This window comes from Ruditapes philippinarum, unplaced genomic scaffold (assembly GCF_026571515.1).
Source record: "Ruditapes philippinarum isolate M1 unplaced genomic scaffold, ASM2657151v2 ctg997_1_1_1_1, whole genome shotgun sequence".
Lineage (NCBI taxonomy): Eukaryota > Metazoa > Mollusca > Bivalvia > Venerida > Veneridae > Ruditapes > Ruditapes philippinarum.
In genome coordinates, this window is record NW_026857772.1 from 103,881 (window position 1) to 124,984 (window position 21,104).

General features: G+C 30.5%; 1 protein-coding gene and 1 long non-coding RNA gene across 5 annotated transcripts in view; one reads left to right on the forward strand and one right to left on the reverse strand.

Moving 5' to 3' along the window:
* Window positions 1–1,859: 1,859 nt before the first annotated feature.
* LOC132750984 (protein unc-80-like) overlaps window positions 1,860–21,104 on the reverse strand; it is a 76,146-nt gene continuing 56,901 nt past the window's right edge. The window contains 6 exon segments of the mRNA XM_060741074.1: window positions 1,860–3,586; window positions 5,410–5,580; window positions 6,170–6,225; window positions 6,702–6,741; window positions 8,004–8,130; window positions 8,636–8,715. Coding sequence (XP_060597057.1) covers window positions 3,458–3,586; window positions 5,410–5,580; window positions 6,170–6,225; window positions 6,702–6,741; window positions 8,004–8,130; window positions 8,636–8,715 — 603 coding nt within the window. The 3' untranslated portion in view covers window positions 1,860–3,457.
* On the forward strand, window positions 12,108–20,881 carry LOC132750980 (uncharacterized). 4 transcript variants are annotated; one of them, XR_009628620.1, is made up of 4 exons: window positions 12,113–12,179; window positions 14,208–14,245; window positions 14,746–14,842; window positions 20,208–20,881. It is a non-coding gene; the product is annotated as an uncharacterized LOC132750980 (long non-coding RNA). The 4 variants fall into 4 exon arrangements; XR_009628621.1 differs by lacking the exon at window positions 12,113–12,179 and adding an exon at window positions 12,197–12,722; XR_009628618.1 differs by lacking the exon at window positions 14,208–14,245 and having other exon boundaries at window positions 12,108–12,179.

Here is a 21,104-nt window from a genome sequence, read left to right on the forward strand (position 1 = left end):
TGTCCAACCATTCCTCTGCACGGTCACCTGGCCTCCCACGGAAGAGGGGCATCGTAAGATGAAGTGCCATATTATAAGTGTTTACCTGTGAGTCCACGGTTTCTTGTTCACTATTGTACTCTGTATCACTAGCGTCACTTAAGTTCAGTGAGCCGTCACCATCTGCATATGTAACCTCAGCTTCAGTTTCCACAAGAGGGATACTTCGTAGATTGTAGTGCTTATTTAAAGGTGTCGACATGAGATTTCACCACTTTATTCCCCACCAGTTGATATGCGCTGAATATTCTTGGTTGATACGCGCAAGAATTCTCTGTTGTTGATATTACACTATGATACGAGGAGTACCTATGGGACTAAGGATATGGAAGGTGCCGGGCTGGAATCAAGAGTTGAAAATAAATTTAACTTTTTATTTTATTAATATCCAATTCCGAACTTCGAATGATTTACAAATACAAGAAGAATAAAATAAAATAACTATAGAATGAAATGACTACAAGGTACACAATCATTTACATGATTATTAAACATGTACAGTAAAATCATTTAAACATTCAAAATAGTATAAGACAATACCTTAAAATTACTTTAATTAAAGAACAGGGAATTAACACATTAAAGGGGAATAACTATAGAATGAAATGAAACTACAAAGTACACAATCATTTACATGATCATTAAACATGTACAGCAGATCATTTAAGCATTCAAAATAGTGTACAAAAATTTACAAAGAATACTTTATTTTATAAAAATAGGGAATTAATAATACAAGGGAAATAACTCGCTTATTGACTTAGTAAGAAGTACCTGTCGACACCGAAATATTAAAAAGAACTTTACAATAACATTTTACTATGATTTCAAAAAGCTTTTATTTTTACTTTTTTACTTAAACTATTTGTATTATAATTGTAACAAAGCTTACTTTTTACAAGACTTTGTTTATGAAAAATTTACTTTGTAAATCAAAATGTACAGTAAATGAAATTATGTACAACATACTGTAATTCTATATTATATGTTCAAGACATGAAATATTAAAACAAATTAAGTAAAATAATACTTATAATTAAAGGTTCATGTTTGACTCTTACATCAGTATAACAATATTTTGTTATGATACTTGCTATTAAAAATGTTAACAAGTTTTAAACTATATTTACAAAAGTACAAATTCTATATGAATATGAAAAACACAATATTTATAATGTTACAATCAATATCATATAATGCAACAATAAAGAAGTATATGTAAGTAATTAAACATACCTGGAATCAAGAGTTGAAAATAAATTTAACTTTTTATTTTATTAATATCCAATTCCGAACTTCGAATGATGAAGTTGGATGGATTTCAGTTGCTTAAATAGGAAAATACTGATTCCAGGTGACAAACAAGCTGGAAGCCAAAGGATTATAGATAAATCGACTTTTTGATAAGTTTCACACATTTTATACATATAGAGGAAATATCATCATTATTTAACACAGAAAGTGATGATAGGTTAACAAGTTTTTCAAAAAGATATTATAAATTTATTACTCTAGGCAGACTTGAGATTATGACAGTTTTTACTAGAGTATGGGATGTTTATTTAATTAATATCCTTAAGATTAATAATTTCCTAAATGGCTTCCAAAGTTTAGGGTTTTTGAAAAGAAATATTAATTGTCATTTAACAGTTTTCATTTAACAAAAAAATATACATAAAACCATTTAAAAACATACAAAAAAAATGAAAATACAAATATAATCAACTATATACATACAAGCTATTTTTACAATAATAAATTCTTTAGAAATCTTAACTCTAAAGAATTTGATGTAAAATATGGGGCATAACAGGCATATTACAAACAACATAATCAATTAGCTTCACATAATGAATGGCAACTGAATATACATAAATTTTTCAATTGAAAATGTACAAAAAAACGAGAAATAAATTATCAATAACCAAGCTTTTTCTATTGCAATTAACTTAGGCTATAGCATTTTTAAGCATATTTAACATAATACAGTTTTCATTGGTTCATAGAAACATTTGAGTCACATCATAATTTGTTTGGTTTTTTATTTATCCTGAATATTACTCCATAGAATTCCAATTATTAGGCAGCAAAATGTAAATTTCTGGCATTAAACAAAATCAATGGATCTGGTCACAAACACAGGTTTTTCTTTTTTCTTTTTTTATTCATTAAATATGCAGCAATATTCATTATGATCAGTAACTTTTCAGCATGCAAAAAAGCAGTCTCAAGGATGACTTTTTTTTACATTTGACCTTTTGGAGTGACCTTGACCTTGGTGGTAGGAATTGGATGTTGCTGAGGTCATTCCTATAATCTCCTTCCCCTATCCCACAGGAGATTACTAAAAATTTAAGGATTGGAGCAAAGATTTAATTTTGTTCATTCTGCCTACAGGAACAGATGTTTGTAGCTGTCAATAACAGATCCTTATCAATTATCTTATTAAACTGTAAAAAATAAGGAAGAGAATTTTATTTCCAAGAGATTTGATGAGAAATCTTTAGTTAAAGAAATACTATAAAATACAATATATATCCCCACCCCTGCAAATGTTCAGAGATAATATAATACATATCTAGAAGAAGGTGGATTATATCAAGTTTAGAATCAAATTTCAAATACGATGTGACCTTGAATTTGCCATAATGTCCCCGATCCAATGTCATCTTCTGCTCAACATAGATTGACTGTCTATGAAGTTTGAAGGTTATAGGTCAATGATACTTTATGCTATTGAGTGAAAACATCTTTTCACAACAGCAAGAACTGTTACCTTGCACAAATTACCAATAAGCAACACCAAAGCAATATGGACACTCTTTTAAGTAAAGGTAAACAAGGCTATGGACCCCAATTAATGAGATGAACATTTCTCATACTAAAAGTCATGTGACACTGATGTGTCTATAGATAAATAAACCTGAAACGAACTTTGATGGCTCTTGGTCATATGGTACTTAAACTAATGAATAGATATCAATTGAGACAGAGGCAGATTGACTGGGTAAAAAAATACCAAGATATTTCATAATTCCTTCTGTAAGGGGGAAACATAAGGACTGAAGAGGAGTTACACTAAGGTAGACAGAAGAGTTACACTCAGGTTCAACGAATGGTTGTTTTGGTAGAGAAGTTATTGGATTTTACACATGGATATGGTAAATTTTCAAACATATCATATGGGCAATTTACTGACAGGAAATGGGCAATTGATGTAAAGGAGAAGTTGGACTTGGGATAGTGAGTTAATGTATACATAATTTTATTTTCAATATTCACATCATCTAAAAACTAATATACAGCATTCACTTTAATTATCACAGGAGTGGATTATGTCTATATACATAGGAACATTATAATACATAATTATATAGATATATATATTTGGTACAGGGCAGCAGTCAAAGTACAATATTTACACAACATATACATTCTGGAGAAAATATATATATATATAAACTGCAGCATATACATATGTGCGTGCTCTTACATTATTGGTTTGTAGCATGAGTTCAGCTCGGATCCACCCGTAGTAGCCTGTATACTGGCACAACACAAGAGAACAAAATGTTTATTCTAAGAAAAATTACGTTCAAAAAGAAAACAATAGTAGAACACACTACAAAACACAGGACAAAAACAGTGTAACACAAAGAAAATGAAAGAAAAACACTGACACAAAAGCTCTAGTTTAAATGAATGTTTAATATTTGATATAAAACTCCTCATGGATAAGAATCACAATTTCCCATCTGACCTTATGGATGGGTTTCCAGACTACTCACAAGTAAAATATCTTAGGTAAACTTTTGAGCATGTTAAAAACTTGGCATTCTTGTCTATGTATATCCCTGACTTTTTTAGGTTTATTTTTCTGTGTGTGTGTTTTTTATGTGATTTTGACATATTTTTGATCAGAATAAGTTAAATTTTCTATTAGATCCAGAATTCATCCCTAGGTTTCAGTCTCAAAAGTGTGATTTTCGAAAAATGTGAATGCGAATGTAACTGATAAATAAAATAGTTCAAGCTTACTTTTAATTGCCAGCATTCAGGTTTCATACTATTTGCTTTAAGGTTTAAAGTAAAGAAAAATGAAATCCCTAACATCGCAACAACATTGTTACAGTCATACTGCGAATTTTCAACTTCACAGGTGGAAGGCAAGTTAAGGTGACTTTGTGCATTTTTTAGGTATAAATAGGCACCAAAGGAGAACTACTTACCTTCTGGTTTCAGACTGAGCATTCATTATAACATTATTGTATCTCAATAAACTTTCAAAAATTCTCCAAGTCATATAATTTGATAACTCTATGACGACTTTGGTTACTCTTAATATTCATTTTCCTAAAAACATTTTATTAATCACATTCTAAGATCATGCAATGTTAAAATAAATTTTGTTAAGCAGTTTTCATCCTGTATATGAGCACTGCTACTTATGCTTTAAGAAATGGCTGTATCGAAAAAAAATTTCATTCCATTCACAAATTAATCAATTACAATGTATAAGCTAGACTATTAGGTGGTATGAAAAAAATTATAGTGAAAGCCACAGTACATTACTGATCTACCATCATGAGAACACTGGGTAACAAACATATCCGGACAAAACAAAGTCAACACAAAACATGAATCAATTGGTGAATTTGTCAGCCACACAAAAATATAAACATAAAATTAGATAAAAAAAGGTGTCCTTTTCTTGGAGAAACACTGTTTCCTACCATGTGAAAAACATATGTTATTCATGTGTAACCATATGAAAAACATATGGAAAACATGTGTTTGTACCATATGTAAAACATATTGGGTACTTTTCTTGGAAAAATCATATGTTTTACCATATGTAAAACATGTGTGTCACATACGCTTAACATGTGGTGCATATTTACCTATATATAGCTGTAGAAAACATCACATTTCTTGAATTTACTGAAAAATTGTTTTCATCATCATAGACAAAAACAACTTTTCAACAAACCCTGAATCTACAACTTTTCTAAAATGTGCAACTGAATTTTTTTTATCATAACGTCCATTTTGAAATGCTCAAAGTATACTGTTAAAAGATATTTACCAGGTAATTTCAACATATTACTAGCACATTAATATTCAAAATACAAAAGAACATATTAAGTATCTAAAATACTGACATGTTTCTTAAGAAAATGAACAATACAAAAACCAGTGTAAAAAAAATAGTTTAAAAAGATAATAAAAAGCGTGAAAAAAGAAATTAAGAAAAAAAAGTATATTGTTTTGAATAAATAACAAAAGCAACATAACAATCAGAACTATTTTCACCATTATAAAAAATAGGCATCAAAACAAATTGAAAAGTAAAATATAAAAATGTCATACCCCTAGTGCTTGCATCTGCATAGCAACCAGCTTGACAACCTCCGAGCAGAAAATGGGTGGGATTATAGAGCTACTATTCTCCGCCCTAAACACGCCCATTCCTGGTAAACTCTCCATCACGGTCTGAGAGCCACTTGACAAGACTATAGTTATCAAAATGTTGATCAGAGTCTGAAAGAAAGAACAATGACAAATAAAATTATACTACTTGAATGAATTCAGATTTTCTTCAAGTCATACAATGTAAAGGTCATTCACAGACTCAGTGTTACAGCTTATATAAGATATGATGAACCTCTTCATGCATTTTCACAAGTCACATGAATAATGTGTACCTGCAGCAGTGAGGAGCCAGTGGTTCAGTAGCCTTTACCATTTGCCCAAATACACCCTTCAAAATATTATACAATGAGCTTTAAATGTAGATAAATAATCAAATAAGCAGACATTACCAGTAAAAAAGAAATCAAGTTAATAATTGATTTTTTCCTCCAATAAATTGCCCTAGACACTGATAAGAATAAAGACATGTCATTCATATAATTCCATCAAAGATTTAGGATTTTTTTAAGCACAAATTGTTTTTGGCTAAGGATATGAAAAAAAAAAACTGTAAGAAATATAATTTCATATCATAATATTGCAGGGATGTTACCAAGGAAAGTAATTAACAACTATTTCATTGTAAGAAACCATTACTACCCGATCAAGGTGACATCTAATTCAAATTATACTTCAATAATACATGAAGTAAACTTACCTTTAAATGTGGTAAATGTGCAATGTAAGGGAATTTCCTCAATGTCATGAATACACCTGAAATATTCATAAAAGTATAAATATTTTATCACATTGTAAATTTCTAATCTTATCATATAAGTCACTAGTGTGCAAGAGCCTTGCAATAGTAAAACAGTGAGACTAAAAAGAAATGTATTGCAACTTCAGCAGGCCACAACTACAACAAAAACATTAAAGGTTCCGCACTTAACAACATTCATATAATAATATCTAACTCTGCTTCATAAGGTTTTACGCCACACCAAAATAGTATAAGGTCATATGGCGAATTTACAGCTTTACTAGTGGAGGGAGACCTCGGTGCCCTTCTGTACATTATTTCAAGCACAAACTTGCACCTAAGCAGAACCACAGACATATGAAAGAATCCAAAGTCCCTGTCACAGTGATGAGCAAGTGGTTTGAAGTCAACGACTTCAACTACTCAGCCAAGGACGTACCAACTCTGCTGAAATGAAGCCCCTTTTTTGACCATATATATATTAGCTCACCTTTAAGCAGATTAGCAGCAGCTTCCCAGTCACATTTTCTCTGTAAAGATAGAAAGAACAGGTAAAAAAATCTTATATAATGTAAATACAATAATTTTTCTTACATGAAAGATAAAAATAAAACAAGAGGGCCATGATGGCCCTGAAATCTCTCACCTGTATATAGGCCCCCGTAGCGGGCCAGTTTTAACCCCAGGGCTTTTATTTGAACAAACTTGGTAGACACCCATTAGAAGATGTTTCATGCTAAACATCTAAGGTCTAGCTGGTCAAGTTTTTTCTTTACACATATAGTTACAAACAATGACACACCTGGGGCAGGGCCAGTTTGGACCCCAGGGCTTTCATTTGAACAATCTTTGTAGACACTTACTAGAAAATGTTTCATGCTTAATATCTGAACTCTAGCTATTCCGATTTTACGAAGAAGATTTTTAAGTTTTTGCTATACACATATAAGGAAAATCAATGACCCCCGGGGTGGGGCCAATTTTGACCCCAGGGCTTTTATTTGAACAAACTTTGTAGACACCCATTAGAAGATGTTTCATGCTAAATTTCTTAGCTCTAGCTCTTTGGGTTCTTTAAAAGAAGATTTTTTAAGTTTTTACTATATGCATATAGGGAAAATCAATGACCCCCTTGGGCGGGGTCAATTTTGACCCCAGGGCTTTTATTTGAACAAACTTGGTAGACACTCACTAGAAGATGCTTCGTGCTTAATATCTAAACTCTAGCTCTTTGGGTTTTTTAGAAGAAGATATTTAAAGTTTTTTCTTTTGGTTGCTATGGCAACAGGAGTTCTGCATGGAATTAAATTCTTTGAACAATTTTCAAAGGCGACCACCAAAGGAACATTCCTGTGAAGTTTGGATGAAATTGGCTTAGTGGTTTATGAGGAGATGTCATTTAAAGTAAAAGTTTACGGACGACGGACGGACGCCGGACGGACGGACGCCGGACGAAAAGCGATCACAAAAGCTTACCCTGTCACTTTGTGACAGGTGAGCTAAAAATGATCATGCTTATTTTAATTGACAGATGCTTAATTGACATGGCACAAATTTTATAATAAAGACTAGATAATTGTAACAATATTAGATTATAAAAACTTCTTCGAACAAAAACTTGTCTACAAACATACCCTTAAAAAGTCACATACAATAGCCATGAAAGTGTTTTGTAAAGACTGGCATTAATTCAGAGGTTTAAACTGGGAATCATAGAATCAGAATATATAGTATGGTATTTACAGAGAGAGAATCTATAGGTGTGTGACTATATAGTATAGAAATGAAATACCTTGAGATTGTTCTTGTTCTTGGAGAGTTTACTGAAGAGTCTATCCAGACGTCTCAGTATAAGATTGAGAGCAGGTCTGACAGGCTCCTGGGACCAGTCTGTGATTGGTAAAATCTCTGTCATATACCTGTACATGATTATAAAGAAGTAAATTATGTTTTTAATTAATGCAATAATAGCAAATTAGTAATTTACAAAGCAAATATACTTCCTGACCTAACGGAGGAATACATGAAGAAAAGAGACAATAATTAACAACTATTTATATTTTGATAAACAAATATATCACAAGACATCTTGACTGTAAATAACAAAATGTTTACATTTCGGGATTTATCATTACTAACTTGTGAGGCACGTGTTCAGTCTATTATTGAATGCATATATGTTAAAAATTGCAACATAACATATCAAACTTTCTTCAAAACTAAGGGGTCTCCCAGGCCAAAAGGTATATGTACAACTGATAAAATTTACTCATCAAGATCAGGTTTCATTTGGAATCTAAATGAATGATTTGTTAATCAGTTGCCAACACATGGCTAAAATGTCTGCCAAAAAAACCTGCAAAGAAAACAACCCAGTCACAATTAAGTGATAGAGAAAAATTGACTTTTTAAATATCTGCCTACCTTTGCATGCCAGCACAGCCCATGGTTTCTGAATCATAAGGTGCCAACTTCAAAAATGTATGCGCTATCTCAGCTAATCTCTGTAAAATAACAATGTCAATACATATAACACAAACATCATTATTTAACATATTTTCATTGCTATATCTCATGTGTATGGTACTTATAAATATAGTAAATGAATCAATGAATTGGTCTGTTATACCACAAATAATTAAATTGATATATGTATTACATGTATATATCACGAGAGACAACTAACCATGAACAAATTATACATGAATTTATTGGTAAATGTGAGATACATGATCTGATATGGCATATCACTGCGAAAAAGGTATGGATATACGGAAGTGTACGGAATTCCGTATATCATTAATATACGGGTAAGAATACGGGAAACTGGAAATACGGAGATGTACGGGACCGTATATTAGGTCAGTCCGTAAATGACCAATATACGGTAAATCCGTACACTCGTAATATACGGGAACTTTGATATACGAAGTCCGTATTTTAATGATATACGGAATTTTTATATCAAGTCCGTATATTACTAAAATACGAAATTCCGTATTCGTGCAAATACGGATTCTGTATATAGAAATAGCAAATGAAGATTTACTTCTAAATCGCCTATTACCTATAAGAGGAAAGAAATAGTCTTATCTAATATTTGTCAGACATTTGACAAACTAACATAAAACAGGAACGCTTTTACACGATGTAATATTTTCTGGAAGTATTAACACGTTAATTGCATACTAATAATATCGTCAGTGCACAGAACGTGTAAAAAATCCATCTGTAGCATGCAGACAAAGAACGACAACGTATATTGAAATATCTTCTTTTGTATACAAGGCAACGTGGTATTCTAGCTCAATACCGCTTGGTTTGCTTTTTAGCATACAGCCGCAGATAAATAGCGAATACTTTACAATTGCGATTGACGATTAGATAGTACTTTTTGTATTTGTAACTTCTTTATCATTATCATTATAATAATTTAAAATGATAAGCCAAACATGAGAAAATGATAAAGTTAAAATTGTGATGTTCAAAACATAAATTAAATATATTAAAATCGTGGATCCGTGAAGTTGAAATCGTGAAAGGTAAAATTATGAAATAAAGAAGATGAAATCGGGATTGTCCACACACAGTTTATATATATCCTATAAATAATTTAATACATGTACTTGCATATGTAAAAAACAACTGTTACAACAATGTGAATGGTATCTCATTAATTCATTAATTCACATTCATTCAATCAATCAATCAATCAATCAATCAATCAATCAGTCAGCCAGTCAGTCAGTCAGTCAGTCAATCAATCAATCAATCAATCAATCAATCAATCACCGATAAAACAATCAATCATTCATTCATTCATCACCACTCATTTATTATTTTATTTATTTATTTATTTATTTATTTATTTATCATTTATTTATTTAATCATTTATTTCAGGAAACATAAAGACTTGCATTTTTATACACAAGTTTGGAATAGAAATCTTATGAAGTTCCGAATTCCCCAATTTTAATTATTTTCACGCTGTCTCATTTCTGACATAATATATTGCGTAACAGCCACGTGCTGTATTGCGATAATCGAAGCCAATACTGATAAAGCCGGATATTGATCCGGATATTGATCATAAACGCAGCAGGGTATCACGAGTGTCGGTTTTCTCCGATTATGTAAGTTCGCGCAATTGGCGTTGAATGTCTTAACGGTAATTTTCACTGTTAATTTCTTGTAAGAAAAAATGGAATTAGTTTGGGATCTTATAACAGAGTCTCTATGTCATTTTATTCCAGATATTATAAAGACTCTAACCTGACATATTAAAATGAAACAGATATAGCGAATGTTTTTGCAGCGTAGTGTTGTTGTTATCCTTTTATCTTGCCGATTTCGTCATTTAAACAAGACACAATTAAGTTATATCTTAAAGTAAATTCTGAAGTACACTGCCGCCAGGTCCAATTATATCTAAGTTAAAAAGCTAGAATCAGATGAATATCACTGCGGTGTATGTACGTGTATTGTTGATAGATGATGTCAAATTATTCGAAATAGCATTTCTTGGAAAATATCATCATCATCTTCCGAGTTTCCTCGTCTCCCATCAGCCTTGTTTCTGCATAATTCGGTGACTTGAACATTGTTCAGGACAGGGGAACATGGCCGTACTATGTAAATTAAACATGTGTACCCTGGTTATAATAAACTATGTATCTTGGTAACAGTTTTTGTATAAGTAATTCTTTGTTTAAAAAATAAAAATTGTCGCAATTTGTTGTAAAAAAATCAAGTTTAGAACATAATAAATTATATATTGAAAGTAAAATCATTTTTCAAATTGGACTTTTGAATTGTAACCGATACTCCTCATATTCTTATACTGGTAAAAATTTATTTCAATTTTGAAATCCGCAGATAATGTGAAGGGATCTTTAATTTTTTTTTTATTCTGTGTATAAGTAAGTTAGTAAGTAATTTATTTATTTTAGTGACGTGTGTAAACATATTTTACAAATCTAATTTTACAACATATTAAATACACCCGGCCCAAAAAATACACACGGCCCAATGGGCCTATAAGTCACCTCCAATAAACATAAAATATTTACATAAAGTAATAAGTGTCCTCATTGGCTTTAAAGCCTATTTGAATGAAATGAAGTGTCTTCTGCATAATAGAAACTGGGACATAATATGAATAAAGTCCCAAACAGAACAGTTATTCCATAAGAGCAGATAATGAATAAAAAGTTTTTTCTAATATAAGTATTGAGCTTTCAACACACACACATTTATTTAATTACAGTTGTCAAACTAAACTATATGATAAATTTTACTATTAATTATCAATCCTTTATTAAAACAATTTAATATTTTAAAATTTTGACAATTCAACTAAAAAAATAAAGAAATATATAAGAAGTACATTCTCTAGAGAAGTTATTTTTTATTTTCATGTTTTACCCGCTTATTGTTGTAGTTACAAAAATTTGTGTAATTTATGAATATTTCTTAATGCTTCTTAAACGTCTTTATTATTATTATTATTATTATTATTATTATTATTATTATTATCATCATCATCATCGTAAGTATTATCATTATTAATAATAATAAATAACCGATTAAGCATTAGAATCAAAGTTTTGCCTATGAAAAAGTATCAATGTTTATATTATACATGTATGCAAAGTTATCGTTTATAGATACATAATATTTTCAATTAAATATTGTATTATTTTTAATCAAATTAAGGTCTTAGTATGCTAGTTTCTTCCGCATTAGCCATTAATATAAATCCGTGGCATTATTAATGCTAAATGCTTTATTACACAAACGGTATCTAGGCATATCACGCATTTTTAAAACAACCAATGAGATTAAAGCGTTGGTTTGGTATCACGTGAATCATATCAACCAATCAGATATAGCGTGGGCGAAATGAAAAAAGAAAAAAACACGATTGGAAATGGATGATGAATAAAATATAGAATATTGCAAAACAAGGTAGGTTAAAAGGTTTTTTTTATCGTTTTAATATCAAAATGCGATCAATAGAATAGTTGAATTTTGTGAACAACAGCTTATTTCAGGGTTAAACTGATTTGTTTTTAGAAAATTTGACCACTGTTTAATCTGTTTCGCTATCCAATATGGCCACCGGATTAGATAATTAAAGCAGGGATTTAGACTGGGAGGTTACGAGTTTGATTTTGATTTCTAAACTGTATATTTTTTTTAATTAATAATTTGTTTGAAAAATGCAAAAAAATGAAAAGGGCATTTCTTAAATTTGTTAATCATATATAACTTCCCTTTAGGGTAAAAAAGACACCGCGTTAAAATAACGACATTTAAACATCGAAGATGTCAATGTATTACTATTACAGCCCCTGGACATGGTCGTACTAAAGGATTAATCAGTGTGTGTGACACGACCTATGTATGCTTGATTGGTCAACTGATTGGACTTTATAATCTTGAGCGATCTCAATTATCACTTAAAATCAGGGGTGCGAAAGATCATATCGACAAGACACACTATTTTATGTATGAAAAATAGGTTATTTTTTTAATTTATTTTATAATAATAACAATTATAATAACAAAAATTATCAGATTTAACAGATTAACATATTCTAAAAGATATTTAAAATTAAATTACTTAGTACTTCTAAAAAATATGTTTATAAATTTTTAGATAAAATTGTCTTTCTCTGTCTTGATAATTTAACGTTCAGAATACTTGTTTTATATTCGCAAATATACAAATCCCCATTATTTGATGCAAACATAGGTCAATTTAAAGACGCCGGTCTTTTCATTTTTATTCACAAGTTTCTGTACACATGTTGTTATATATTTCTTATTTATATTAACCTACTCTTAAATGAATAAAAATCTGAAACAAAAATAGCAAACAAATATTTTTTTTCCATTTAAATCATTATACAATAGGATGAATAAAAAACTTGAAAATATTTGTCAGAATGTGTTATTTACATTAATACAAAGAATGTCAGATATATATCTGTATAATTGCATGTAATGTGGCCGACAGGTGGTAAGTTTATCAGTTAACTGTTAATTCACTTACCCTTGGTGTCAAAAGTACGGACACGTATAGCGACCATCCCTATATGATGTATATCAAATTTTATGACTTTTTTTATAGTATGTTTGTTATATGCAAATATGATTTGAGGAAAGAATTACATATTTAAAAAGATGTAAGTGTTTTATTGTAACAGTTCCATTTTGTCAAAAAGTTAAAAGTAGTTTATCTTGCATTACAAGATAAAAACGTACTATTGATTACAAAAAATACGTATTATATATGATTTTTCAATTGCTTCCTTTATCAAATACAAATGTCTTGACTTTTCTCGTGTCACACATCATATAAGACAAATATCGCTTAAGCTTTGGGATCTATGTTCCTATGATAACATCAAGTGGTCGAATATACCTTTTTTTAATATTTATCATGTACCATCCTCTGTACATACATTTAAAATGGTAAATTTGTCAGAAATTGTCGTTTTAAGCTATATATATATATTATATATATCTTACAAGAATATAATGGTTTCTATGATAACTAATTTACATCAGGTATTACTTCATGCTTATCAACAACTAACGGAGTTTGTCCTTTTTATATAATCTTTATCTTGTAACACTATCTGAAGCACAATTATTTAAACATTCCTTCATCTTTGGAATACAAAAAGCTCAATCAAATGTTTCATATATAATCTTTAAAAAGGCTTACTACTGTGCGAGATTTTTTTGTCCTCATTATCAAATATAAATGGAAAAAATATGTTATATTATATTTTATAACGATAGAGGTATGCGAATAAAAAACCTCACTATAAATAACTAATACATATAAATGAACAGAAAAATGTCACATAAATTTGAATCCAGCAATATTAACAGCAGATTGAGTAAATGATATAATAACAATGTAAATATTGGTCAAATATATATATCGTGTGTTAAATAAACTGTCTTAAATTCTGTTTTTAGCAACATGCAGGGGCTGTAGATATTACTAAATAATAAAGGTAAATATTTCAGATCAAGTAAGTTTGTTAAATTTGGTCAGGTATATAATATGTATTAAATAAATTGTCAAAAAATATGTTTAAGTAACATATAGGGGTGGTCGCTATACGTTTCCGTACAAAAGATATGTTTATTTTTACATTGATACTAAGCTTAGATCACGAGCCTGTTGTCGGTGTAAGAATTTTAAAACTCGTGAATATAAAATATCGCAACGAACTAGAAGTTTTAAAACGGGTTTGTTTGTATTGTTTTAGCATTAGCAAGATCGAGTTTACTCGCAATTCAGGAAAGACAACTCTTGGTTTTCATTCGATATTCTTGGTTATTTATCTACGATGTTCAGGATTACCCAGATTTTAAATTGCATAAACACATGCATAAAAAAAGTGAACACGTTTCTACAGTATTAACACTTTCGCACATGTGATCACTTATGAAATATTTTCAATGTGCTCTTTATAATTATTATATATAAGTAATATTATGATTTTTTCAGGACAGTGGAAAGCGTGTTTTAATCTTCCAGAAATGCAACTGTGCCCTCTTTACAGCAATTATAGATGAAGCAAAGTATGGAAGCAAGTTATATAGATGTAAGTTCACGTATATATTCATTGTTGTACTTTGTGAATAAAATAAGACAATAACACGGAGGTACTGTCTGTAAAGAAGAGTTACCCAGACTCATATATTCCCATCCGTACTGACAGCATGTGTTTTATTCAAAATTTCTTTCTCCAGACAAAGGCAAAGTCAAATTTCCTTAATTACACGAATTTATTTTGACATGAATAAATGGGGTTAAATATAAAACTTACATTGGTTCTCTTTTATATCTTATTAGAATCAATTCTAATGTAGAATGATGTCACACTTCACCAATGACGTCAATTAAGGCATTTAAGCATTTTGCTGCGCATTTGAAAATGCTAAAACATCCATACTTTTAATATGCAAAAATCAAGTATATAAAATATAAGAAACAATTCCAACGCACACAATGGTTTAATATAGATGCACTGTTTTCTTTTCTAAAACATATTACTGTATCAAAAAGATACGTATTTCTTTACTGTTTAATCACTTTTATATGAGCCGCGTCATGACAAAACCAACATAATGGGTTTGCGACCAGTCAGGATCCATGCTGTTCGCTATCAGTTTATTTACTTGTCTTACTTGTTATAGGGTCTGTAAGCGAACAGCATGGATCCTGATCAGACTGCGCGGATGCGCAGGCTGGTCTGGATCCATGTTGGTCGCAAATCCATTATGTTGGTTTTGTCGTGACGCGGCTCATATATGTTTTTTATTTACTTCGTGCATAAGCGATAAGTACGCCGCTTTGATAATGTGAGAGTGACGTTACATTTTTTTTTGTACATGTACACTAAAGTTAACAACCTTTGTCTGAATATGTAAAACAGGGTTTTCAGAAGCGAATATAATGTAAGATTAGAAACAGAATTTGAAATGTCTTGATGGCAAAGTTAGTAAAGTCACTAGAATGTCATACACATTAAATTTTATCACAAGTTCGATCTCACGATTTTCTTTCCATATATTTTTTTTATTTTTTTACATTAGAAAAATGAATTGGGATATAAAGGCAGTTTTGTTACGGTATTTAATAATTTAGATATACATGTACAGATGATAGTGATTTTTACCCTGTATAGACCCTTTCATTTAAGCGATAACAGTCAGGGAAGAGTTTCTTCCCTGACCGGATGTGACATAAATGGGGGATAAAAATATGCAGGTCGCATAGAATGTTAGCTTATTGAAAGTTAAATGCGTTAATACTGATCGTTCAATTCATGTAATAATTTACGCATGCATACATAAATTTAATATCAAGACAATAGAAAAAAATAAAAAAACAAAGATTGAGATTAATATCGCTACAGAGTGAAACAGCGAAATTTCAAACTGTGTAGTATGAAGTAGTCATAGTACTTTTGCAGTATAGTTGGAACAGTCTGTGCACAGTATCATGCATTCCGTATAAGTTTGCACCAAATTATTAAATAGGGCTAAATATAGCTACATTTAAAACAAAATGAGAAGATAATAGAAAATAGCACAGTATTTATAATCTTTACAATAAATAATACAAAATTTTCTTACTTGATTGATAATTATAAAGCAATATTTTTGGGAAAAATGTGCAATCCGAATCTAGCTGTCTTGTATTGATATTTACCACAACCTTTACCTGCATTACGCTGAGAGTTGGTAAATTTGTTGATAATTTAATTTATATAGCTAGCCTGTTTGAATATAATAAACACAATATGATAGCTGTTTTACACCTGTATAGTGGACTTGACCACCTCGTCACTAAATTATTATACTAAACGCACATTATTTGTGCGCACGTGAAACATATTGCGTTGATACGTAAATGTTTCACGTGCGCACTAATACTGTCGCATTCGCATGTATTAATCAAAATATTTCCTATGTTATTTTATGCGATTGTCACATATGATACGTATATTTTATTATCTGAATTTGATTTCATACTATCAGATTAATGCTACAGGCAAGGGAGGATATTTTGATAATTTTTGTGAGAATTATCACTTTATTTTTAGTGATGGCACACTGTAAGAGATTCTATTGTCAACTTACCTAGTTAAACAGTCTTAACAATAAAACATATTAATCTACACTATTGTATATTGAAGGTATTCATTCGTTGCTGTGAAGTTGTGATGAGATAGTTTTTGAAATAATTGAAACTGAAACAAACAATAATCCAAATTTGTTAAGATTTACGTTTTTATATTAATGAAGGGTATAACTGGGTATTCCGCATTTTATTTAACTTGATATCATTGTGCAAACACGGATCTACATCTGAGTAGCAAATAGAGTTGTACTTTCGCATATCTGTACATTTTAAACGAATTGATTCCTCCTAACGATGCTAATATACATTTTAAAACGATCAAACAGATTATGTCAGCACTTTTCCCCAATACAATGTTATTTTGTACTAATGCTGTTTGTACTACAAAAAACAAGTTTCAAGTTCAACAATAAATACTACAAACAAGTTTCAGGGACCACTATGGGTACTAAATGTGCACCCAGTTATGCCATTATCTTTATGTCTGAATTGGAGTCTAATTTTCTTAATACCCAAAGACTTACCCCATCAGTCTGGTGGAGATTTATAGATGACATTTTTATAATCTGGCCTCATACTCTTAGGGAATTGCATTCCTTCATGGAGGCCTTAAACAGTTATCATGATACAATTAAATTTACCTATGACATTAACTTAGAATCGGCCAATTTTCTAGATGTTCATATAATAAAAGACGACAATGGAAATCTTCAAACAACTCTGTATACCAAACCTACGGACGCTCATATGTACCTCCACTACACGTCGTTCCACCCTACACACCAGAAAAATAGCATTCCCTACAGTCAGGCTGTCCGCATATGTCGTATATGCAGCAATGATACATACTATAAAGCATGCACTGATCAATTATTCAACAATCTACGTGCCAGAGGGTATCCTACAAAACTTGTAAGAAATGCCATAAAGAAAGCATCAGAACTTAATAGATCTATTCTCTTCTCTGTTAATAAAAACGAACCACAAGAGAAGAAAATCATTCCGTTTATAACTACTTTCAATCCATACATACCACCAGCTCAAAAAATTTTGAACTCGTACCTTAACATATTAAGTGACAATGATTTCACTACTTTCATTAGGAGCTCTAAAATTGTAGCAGTATATCGTCGATCAAATAACATAAGGCGAATCTTAGTTAAATCAGACATTTCTAGCGATAAATTCTCGAATGGCAGTTACCCGTGCAGACAAAATTGTCTTACATGTAAATTCATGTCTAATACTATAGAATTTAAAAGTACCGCTACAAATGAAACATTTAAAATCTTTGGACATCATACATGTAAAACTGTAAGCTTAATTTATTTAATAACATGTAAACAATGCAAATTACAGTATGTAGGACAAACTGGCAATTCACTAAGAGATCGATTCTACGGCCATTTAGCCGACATTCGAAGTAAAAACAACGTCAAGCCCGTTTCGCGCCATTTTAATATCAACGGACATAGTGAATTCGACGTCACAATAATACAAACAACTGAAAGAAACATCAATATTAGATTAAGAACGGAAGAGGTATGGATCAGGAAATTAAAAACAAGAACTCCAAGCGGCTTAAATCTTATGTAAAATCGGAAGAAATATATTATGCACGAAAAATAACTGAAGAAGAATGGCCTAAACCCAGATATACCAAATTATGTGAAACTTGCGATATCGTTTACACTGATAAAACAGATGGTACCAACACCAAAAAACTCATGCTGAATACATAACCAAGTTCATTTGCTCCTGGTGCAATAAGCACTATGCTAGACGGGATTCACTTAAAAGACACTCCATAAACGTACATGGATTCAATGAAACAAAGTTTGAAAATATCAAAATTGATAAACCAAGAACAACACCCAAACCAACTGAAAACAAATATAGGATACTAAAAAAGATGCCTACATTTCGAATCATTAACAATAGAGGAACACCACAACTAATCAACAAGAAACAGAACAAAAAAACTAAGAACATCAACAAAACACAGAAGATCAACATGGACATTGAAACTATGAACTTTCAAATACCAGAACCTATATCTCCATTAAATCCAAGTAAGAACAACAGCTCTGAAACCTTGTGCGAAGATGAATTCGGACAGTTTAGTCAAACCAATGAACAGATAATTTCTATTGGATCCATTTATGGTATTTTTCGTGAAACTAAGTAGGACTTATAATAACAACATTTTCATTTTATATTTATTAACAACATATTGGCAAAATTCCAAAAAATTCTTGGCACATTTCCAGAACATAACCAAATATAGTATTGTCACGTGACTTTTAAGTTTACACATTTAGTATACTTCAGGGCCTAAATTTTAAAATATTTCTGTATTATCCTGATGAAGGTCATTATATGACCGAAACCAGTAGATAAATAAATTCACTTAAACTCACTCTGGTGTTCCTGACGTGTTGTTTTCCATCCTCTCCTTGATTACTTAGTTTAATATATTTTTAATCAATAAAATACTCTTTACATAGAACAAAGATATAGAGGATATTGAATGAGTGTAGGTTTAATACTAAATTTATTGAACGAGTTGAATAAAATCATATTATGCGAGCCTCTGGTGTTATTATTTTTTGTTATAAAACCTTTTCGAATATATATATTTCACACATGTAATATAATGGTTTATCACATAGACCGCGGCGCAGGAGTGTATTAAAGCCATTTAATAAAAACGATATTACACTAGACAATATTACACTAGTGTAATAACACTTTGACGTCACGTCATTTGCACTATAAACATAGCGTTAAAGCGCGCTAATATTAGCGTTACACTATAGGCTCGTCAAAGAAATATGTCTTTTGTTAACAGTTTACCGTTCTTATTTTATATATGTGATAAATAGAATATTATATTCGTGTAGATTCAATACTAAATTTATTGAACTCGTTGAATAAAACAATATTATGCTCGCCAGAGGCTCGCATAATATGATTTTATTCAACTCGTTCAATAAATTTAGTATTAAACCTACACTCATTCAATATCCTCTATATATTACATGTGTGAAATATATATATTCGAAAAGGTTTTATAACAAAAAATATAACTTATCATCCGTCATAGATTAATCATTTCATTTAAATCCTGTGTAAATTGTTGCTTATATATGACATCTTTATCCTAATAATATAAAAAAAAAATGAAATTTGCGTAAGAAAAAAAATGTAAATAATATATGTATACGCTTAAATAAAATGCTTGTGTATAGTCTTTTTGAAAGTTGTGATAACTATTTCATGACACTGTTTAAACAGGATTTTAAACTCTCTATTTTCAGATACACACATGCCGAAGAAGATTGTAATATCTGGAGAAAACATTTCCTTCGTCAAGAAATAGACACCGTTACACTGGTCTACGTAACATTCCTATTATAGATGATTGATATATTTAAGTGCTTTTAAGAACAGTGTTTGAATGTCGAATTTCTGTGAATACGGATTTTTAGTTTTAATGGTTATTATTAAAACTTTCTGTTATAATCAATTTGTGCTATGGACTCATTTTCCTAAAATAATATGTGAATGTTAACACGAAAAAAATGATATTAATATCTTTAAAATGTTTTATGGCTGTAATATAAGTGGCTCATAAAAATCATTGTTAAGATAATCAGAAAAGAAAGTCAAGTTGGTATAGTTTGTTCTAGATTTAAACAACATGCAATTCATAAAGGTTACGGCTTGAAAATATCGAAACATGTACATGTATAATTCGATCTTTGAAGAAAATATCGCGATGAGGATGTTCTGCACTGTGATACGTATTACATGACTCTGTATCGCAACATACCGGTATATCGCTATTCCGTTGCAACGCTACATTAATGTGTCCCTCTAGAATAAGGCTTACAACAATATATGACTGTTGAAGCGAAGACATGTTTATTTTGTTTAATATATGTATACATATTGAATATATGTTTAAGAAATAATAAATATTTAAGAGTGACTCGATTTGGTTTTTACTTTATTATTTGAAATACTCCAATTGTGAAGATAAAGTTCTTAAGCATATGACTTTACAGTTCCCATTCACAATGTGTAATCAAACATGTTCTATTGTACAAGCCTGCATTTCGGTCATGTATAGGTGTCACTTATATGTAAATACATGCTTTTGATATTATCTGTACCTTCTTTTATCTCGAAAATACAGTTCTGTATACCCTGTA